Here is a 7,476-nt window from a genome sequence, read left to right as displayed (position 1 = left end):
TTGCATTGCGCTAGGGGCTTTCTGGGTGACATTCCTGAGGGGTTAGACTGGGGGAGCCTGCACCGCATCCGTGCTCTCCATCCCACCGCCCGGGCTGCATCTACGGTCGAGTCGCCCCGTTTCCTCGGCTTGTGCACCTTCAAATGCCCCGGCCTCGGCGGTCCCCGGCGAAGCTCCTTCTCCGGTGCTAGCCCTCCGAAAACCGAGAGGGCGAGAGGCGGAGGGCAAAAGAGAAAGTTCAAAGTTTTAACGCCTTTCTGCCTGTCTGCGGGAGACAAGCCGGGAGGAGAACCGCGCTGCTCCTCCAGGCTCACTCCCAGCCACCTGCTCTGCCTGGGTGAAAGTCCGTGTCCCCTTACCTCCTCTTTGCCCCTGTTCCCCAACCGCCAGCATGCAGCTCTGCTCCCCAGGTGGCAGGGCTGCCTTGTCCTGCAAAGCCAGGGTCTGCGGGGGGGGGGTGGGGTGGGTGTTGGAAACTTGCCTGCATTAGACTAAAGCTGTGGGGAGGAGAGGTGAGAAAGACCACGCATCAGCCTTTTCTCCTCCTCAAGACACCATTCGTCTTCTGATTGTGCCTCTTTAGTGGCTGCCGTCCAAGGATTCCTGGTCTCTGTGCATGTGAGGTGAGAAGGTGGGCAGCACCCCTAAGCCAGTGCCATGGATTTTGTTATGAAACAAGCTCTAGGAGGTGAGTGCTGTTGGCACATGATAGGTCTTGCACCCCCTCCCCGGCAAGAAAGATGCTGGACTGCTGTGAGCCTCTGGTAGGGTTTGCCACTGGAAGAGCTGTCTGGGGACACAGAAGAGTGTGCCTGTCACTGATTCATGATCCCAGAGCCAGCTGTTTGATGAATCTGAATAGGAGACAGCAGCAAAAAACAGAGACCAAAGACCAGTATCAGGGGAGAGACCTACCACACAAAGTGTGCAGGCCCTGAATCATCTGGCGCCCTACCAGCTGGCTGCATATCCTGCTGTACAGTGTGCAGTTCTTGGTTTTCTTCATGCCAGGCCGCTGAGACAGATATTACAAGAGTTGCAGTCAGGTTTAGCCAGAGTAAACCAAAAGAAAGAGTAGCGTTTTGTATATGTGCTTGAGCCCCTTTTCATCCTTCCCCCAAATGTTGGCCAGACCTTGACCAAAAAATGGCCAGTGCAGAAATATTTGTTGCTCATATTTCAAGTTATTTTTAATAGTATATTATTTAATAGTATATTTAAATACTTATTTAAATATTTAAACAGTATATTATTTAATAGTATATTATATTTAATAGTATATTTCCACAATAAGCATGGAAACAGTAATAAAGTACCCCTCCACCCTAAATGGATTTGAGGGCAATCTTTTGTATGGTTTCAATATTTTTCCTTCCTTGTGTGATGAATTGTTTTAACCTAATGGTGGGAAATAGAAAAGGCAGTGCTGGGGGGGGAGAAATTGAAAACAACGCTGAAATATGTGGAATGAGATGCCTTCATTTTACCATGGTTATACTGCCTTTCTTTGCTGCTCGGCCTGAACATTTAGTCAAAACAAGACTGTCACTGAGATGATGTTGAATGCTGGCTGCTGTTGGGAACTGCTATAGTTGGCCTCAGAGGAAGTTGATGAGGTGGTTCTGATCATTTTCTTTTGTATTATATCTCCTATGTGCATTTTCCATGCATTTTCCTTTGGAGAAACTATAGAGTCATGAGATTGTCTGAAATGTTTCATGCATGGTGTTTTATGTTATATGCAGCTTCAACATTTACTGCAGGACTCTCTTCCCTGGCCTGGAAACATGATTTTCATCTTTGAAAGTAAAAGAACTGGTTTTTCTTTTTTTTTTTTCCATGGAAGCAAAATTCTCAAAGTTAAGAATAGAGCAAGCAACCCAAGTTTTATGTGTGGTGTTTTGAACGGGAGGATCAAGTTGGTGAAGAAGGGGGTCTAATTTGATTGCACAAAACAGCGAGATATGAATAGCACAAGATAGCAAGATATATGTGTGAGAAGATAACTGTTTGTATGGCAGCAGTATTACAGTTCATTAGTTTTCAGCGTCTGTTTTGAAGAAGAAATAGTTTTGAGAAGAGCAAATTCTGCACTGGTAGCTATAGTGTGAATAAGGTTGGTTGCACAGAATAAGTACATCTGCAAACTGGCGATTTAGATGTTGCACCTGGAGATTGATGTCTCCACTAAAGGGAAGTAACTGCTTAGAGACTGCAGTTAAAGGCATGGGGAGGACGGTTGCAGTAAAGGAGTAACAGCTGAAATGCATGCTTTTTTTTTTTTGCAGCTTAGTGACTAACCTGAGTTGGAAGCAGTGTCTCACCATACTTAACAGTACTTACTCTGGGAAGACATTCATTCTAACATAATAGTACATGCCAGGGTCAGGATTTGCAGTACAGCAGGAGTTGCTGAGAAGACAAATTCAAAAAGCATCTTCTGGTGAATCCTGAATTTCTATTGTCTGTCAAGATGGTGCCCAAGGCACAAACTCTTCTCTCAGATGACTTAATATGTTAGCAAAATGTGTCTGGAACTTGCTCAATTAGGGTGGTAAAATCCAGTAAATGTTAATTCATTAAGCAGAGACCTATTTTTAAATTAGAAATAATTTCAAAGAGTTAAAACAAGATCTCTCAGGGCAAATATAACATGGATAGTAAAGGTCATTTTGGACATAGTGTTTCTCACTGGAGTTACAGCCGAAGCTGATGCAAGCATGATACCTGGCCACACTGGCACAGCAAGCTGAGGAGTAAAGGTTACTGTTTGTTTCCTTAATTATGGGGCCAGAACTTTTTTGTCTGCCAGTTCTGCAACCCAGAGGGAGATGCCCAAATTGAGCAAAGCACCAAACCTCTGCTGGGATATGGGCTTGCTTTGGATAGGAAACATGGTGTGATCTTCTAGTGAGCTTTTTTATTATCCCCAGTTTCAGGGAGATCTTCCTGTGGAATTAATGGCTCTTTGATTTTATTTTAATGTTATTTTTCCCAGAACACCTCTCAATTCTTTTTGCTATCTCTTTGGAGCTTTTTGAATGGTGCAAAAATTCTTATCCCATCCTCAAAGTCTCTTCTGGCACTCCTGCAAGAAAGAACTAAAAATCACAATTTTTTTTTGTCAGTAAGGTCCCTTCCAATTTACAGATCATCAGACTTGCTATAGATATTGCTTGCAGACAACCTACAGCTATGATAGCTTAAACCTTTCACTATGTCAGCTGGGCCTCACAAAGGCTTTGGTTCTCCTTGTTTGAGCAATACGGGCATGGCATTTTCTCTTCCCAGCATCCAGCACTGAAGTGGGGCTTAGGACAGAGCTTATGGTAGCTGACAGCTTGGATCTGAGAATTGTTTGCAGATGGGCTGCTTTTGCACTTTTTCTGTTGGACAGGGCTGTGCAGAGCTCTGAAGCATATGAGGACTTTGGGACCAGGTTTCATCATACTGGAGTGATCAGAGGAGGTACTGGAAAAAAAACATCACTGCTGTCCTGCGCCCTTATTCTCATTCTTGAGGAAGAGCCACTCTCACACTGTACTTAATTAAGCATAAACAGCAGCCTCAGCAGAACACTCCTGTGGGAATTTTCCCATTGCTTTTGAAGCAGTCTGTGAAGACATTTCCCTTGTTTCTAATAGCACAGGACAATCAGATTTGTTTTTCCTTTGAGTTTTGCCAGTCAGAGGGGAAGAAGGCAGGAAGGTGCTTTGAAAGGTATGTGAGCTAAGTTTTCAAGCAAGGAATGGCAGTTATGTTCAGTAGAGTTGCTTTGTTTGGAAGCCTGTGTGACAAGGGGATTTAGGTTTTGTGAAATCACTTTGGCAGGTTACTGTATTGGTGAAGTAGAATCTTTTCTTTCCCTGACTTCTTGTTAAGAGGGGTCTGCCGACGCCTGCTCTTTCTGTGCAGTGGAAGGCCATCCTCCGCTGTGCTGCCAGCACTGGGATTTTTGCTGGTAGTGTTGGCAGCAGAGTGTTTGCCTGGCGATTGACAAGCTTGAAATGTGCCTTTGGAAATCCGTGGCCTCTTCAAGGTAAAATTCTTGGCCCTTTCATTAGCGGTGGGGACTGTGCTCCAGGAAAAACAGTACAAAATATTAGCTTATTAGACCAATTGGTTTCTGTGGCCTTTTTGTTTTCCTCAGACCTTTCAGCACCCTCTGTGAAAGTCCCTCCGTTTATTGTTTGAAAGTGACAGACACCATAGATACGAAATGCAGTCATAATGCTGATTAGTTGTGTAGGACAACAATAAGAAAATAGCAAGAGGAAACCTAGAGGCTTAAAATTGCTGTTTCTTCTTCTACAGAAGTAACAGAGACAGCAAAGGGACATTTTTGTACCTCTGAGCATGCCACACCAAAGGACATTGACATAGGTGTGTAGCCAGAGTGAGTGATCACTTCGCTGTTTCTGTGACAGTTCAGTAAATGAAGACAAACAGAGTGATTTCATGATTTCATTTTACATTAGGAGTGCTCTTTACCAAGCCAGGTCAGAGCTCTGGAGCACTGGCGTCATGACCAAGCTGTGTGACTTCACAGGAAAAAGCTGAAAGTGGAGGAACTGAAATGGTCCCCGGAGGAATTTAGCCATAGAGGTTTTTTTTAGTGGGCATTGTTTATTTCTTCATAGATTTGCATGAAAGCAAAGAATGCATGAACACCTAACTCCCATGTCATACTACACTCACTTCCTCTGTCACTGGTGGCTTGGACAAATAGGGAAACTGGGCTGAAGTAGAAGAGACACTAAAATTCATGAAGCTCTGCTTCATCGTCTTACTGGGAGACTTGAGGGCCAAGGGTCTTAGGCATTTTCATATGGAAAAAGAGAAGGGAAAAAGCCCATGGGAAGGTGAGGAGGATTTGTCTGAGGTGGTATCATGATGTGGTTGAAGGGACAGATATTTCTTACAGCAGAAACTAGCGTTGTGCACAGCAGAAGGCCTGAAGATATGGCTATACAGAACAACCAAAGTCGCTCTAACTCTGTATTATATGGTGTTGTGCAGAGCCCTTTTAATGCTCTCCTTTTATTGCCATGGATAGAAGAAACTGCTAGCTGGGATGCCTGCCTTAAATAGTGACTTTTCCTAATGTCAGCCTGCGTATTATCATGTAACTCATTTCATATGTAATTATTGATGCGAGTAGTACTATGTAAATTTCTTCTTCGTGCTGCCAGTACCCCTTGAATTCATTGTGCAATGTAAGCCCCATCAGGAGGAAAGGTACATTTGAGTTTTTGGTTAGATATTCACTGGGCTATAATACAGGCATGATTTTCTGTTTTATTGGCAGCATCTTAGAGTGAGGAACACTGCTTGGCATTCACTTCTTTGTCAAGATTCAGTGGAGACTTGTTTTGGTTGATAAGGATTCTTAAAGTACTGTAGGCACAAGAGAAATGCAAGCAAACTGCCATCTGGAATATGTCAGCGGGGGTGGGGCTGGGACTGCCTACTTCATGTGCATTACTGGCAGCTTCTGTTCAGCTAGGTATACCACAAAACTCAGTCCACAGGGAATCCCCTTGTTCTTGAATGTAGGCAGAGATTTAAACCCTCCTGAAGATAATGGGATTTAAGTCACTGTCCATAAGCTCTGAAAAAACAGCCCCTGATCTAAGCTTACATTAGTGAGGAAGCGAGTGTGTATGAATGCCAGATAAGCCTGAATGGAAACCATACTAGTGTTTAACAACATCTTAGGAGCGGCCTTCTGTGTGGCTTATGAAGTATATATTTTGCTGCTGCATTTGCCTCACTTTACTTGCTTGTGATGTGGGGATTAAATTCTTGATTTTCCCTGGAGAACTCAGTGCAGGGGCAATACAGACCTGGCCAGGGTGGAACAGACAGTAGAATAAACACAGTGGTTTCTGCCTTGTCCTTGTTGAAATCTGCCTCTTGTTTCTGACATTTGCAGTTCTCTGCTGAGCCTTTCTCCTGCTCTGTGACTTCATGCATCAGCTAGACTGTGCTCCACTCTTTATGTTAATGTATGAAATCCTGGAGCGGGACAGAAAGTATAATGCAGAACTGCAAGTTGTAGTGCTGGTATTTACTTCTGGGGTCTCTTTTGCCTCTACTCTTTGAAAGCCGTGACACATGAGGTCTTTCATTTTGCAGTCAGATGTTTGCAAATCACAGAGACTGGAGAACCTGAGATGAGAGAGGAGGCATCCAGCCCACTGTAGCATGTGATAGATGTTGGGGGCCCATCAACATTTGTTCTCAGATAACTTCTGCCTATATTTTGTGCAATTCTGGGCCCCACAATTTAAAAAGGATGTTAACGTACTTGAATGCATCCAGAGGAGGGTAACAAAGCTGGTGAAAGGGCTGGAAGGTATGTATTATAAGGAACAGCTGAGGTCTCTGGTTTGCTAGTTTGGAACAAGTGGGAATGGTTCAAAGTTGCACCAGGGGAGGTTTAGACTGGACATTAGGAAACATTTCTTTACCGAGAAGGTGGTCAAACCCTGGAACAGGCTTCCTAGAGAGATGATCAATGCCCCAGGCCTGTCAGTGTTTAATAGGCATTTGGACAATGTCCTTAATAAGCTGCTTTAACTTTTGGTCAGCCCTAAAGAGATCAGGCAGTTGGACTAGATCGCTGTATGTCTTTTCCATTGAACTATAAATTATTGAGTAAGAGCATAAGATGAATTCTGCACCCCCCCGTGTGTAGTATGGTTGTGTTGATCTACTATCTTCTGGATCCTTTTTTCTTTCTTTGATGCTTTGAGTGTATGCATTTTAATGACATTTTGAAGTAGTGTGGATATCTGATGGATACAGTTTTCACGAGGAATGGTTTTACAGACCTTCTTTTTCTAACGCACACTGCTGGCAAAGAGTTTTTCTTCAAGAAATTGGATTTAGTTGAGTGCAATCATGATATCTGTTGCTGAAAGAATGATAGGAGGGAAAATCCCATGTAGGTGTCCCAGTGCTTCCAGAAAAACAAAACAAACATGGGTTCTATAGCTGCTCAAGGCTGATTAATCTATACCAGCCTCGGATCTTCCTTGTTCATTTATTTGACACCAGTTCCTCCAATGGCAAGCTGTAAGGCTTAGTTTGTTCTTCAGGAATTTCCACTAAAATCAAGGAGCAACATGTCTTCCAAGGAAGCACCTCATTGACTGTGGAGATGATACCAGTGAAACAATTGGAGTGAGTGTCAGGTGATTTATTCCATCCATGATCCAAACAGGAGGAGGAAAACTGGCCAGGTCCTTTCTTCCTGTGCCTTTCATCGAAAACCTTCCTTTTATGTTTGCTTGCCTCTGTTAGGCCTGTTGCTGTTAGAATCATACACATGCTCTCACTTGTGTCTGCTGGGATCTTAATTCTGTTTGCATATTTGCAACCGGCACTGAGAGAAGCGCGTACTTATTTACTATCCTTGGAGGAAGTTAGCAACCTTCAGCCTTGCTGATTGTACAGGTATTCCACGAAGAG

General features: G+C 43.6%; 1 protein-coding gene across 1 annotated transcript in view; it reads left to right on the top strand.

Annotated features, from left to right (window-relative positions):
- Nucleotides 1–584: 584 nt before the first annotated feature.
- Nucleotides 585–7,476, top strand: part of CPLX1 (complexin 1) — a 117,342-nt gene continuing 110,450 nt past the window's right edge. Inside the window, exon 1 of the mRNA XM_009331520.1 lies at nt 585–688. Coding sequence (XP_009329795.1) covers nt 658–688 — 31 coding nt within the window. The 5' untranslated portion in view covers nt 585–657. The remainder of the gene's footprint in view (nt 689–7,476) is intronic.

Source organism: Pygoscelis adeliae, unplaced genomic scaffold, assembly GCF_000699105.1.
Source record: "Pygoscelis adeliae isolate BGI_AS28 unplaced genomic scaffold, ASM69910v1 Scaffold289, whole genome shotgun sequence".
NCBI classification, from domain to species: domain Eukaryota; kingdom Metazoa; phylum Chordata; class Aves; order Sphenisciformes; family Spheniscidae; genus Pygoscelis; species Pygoscelis adeliae.
Note: the sequence above shows the minus strand (reverse complement) of the source record. Positions and strands in the feature narration are given on the sequence as shown.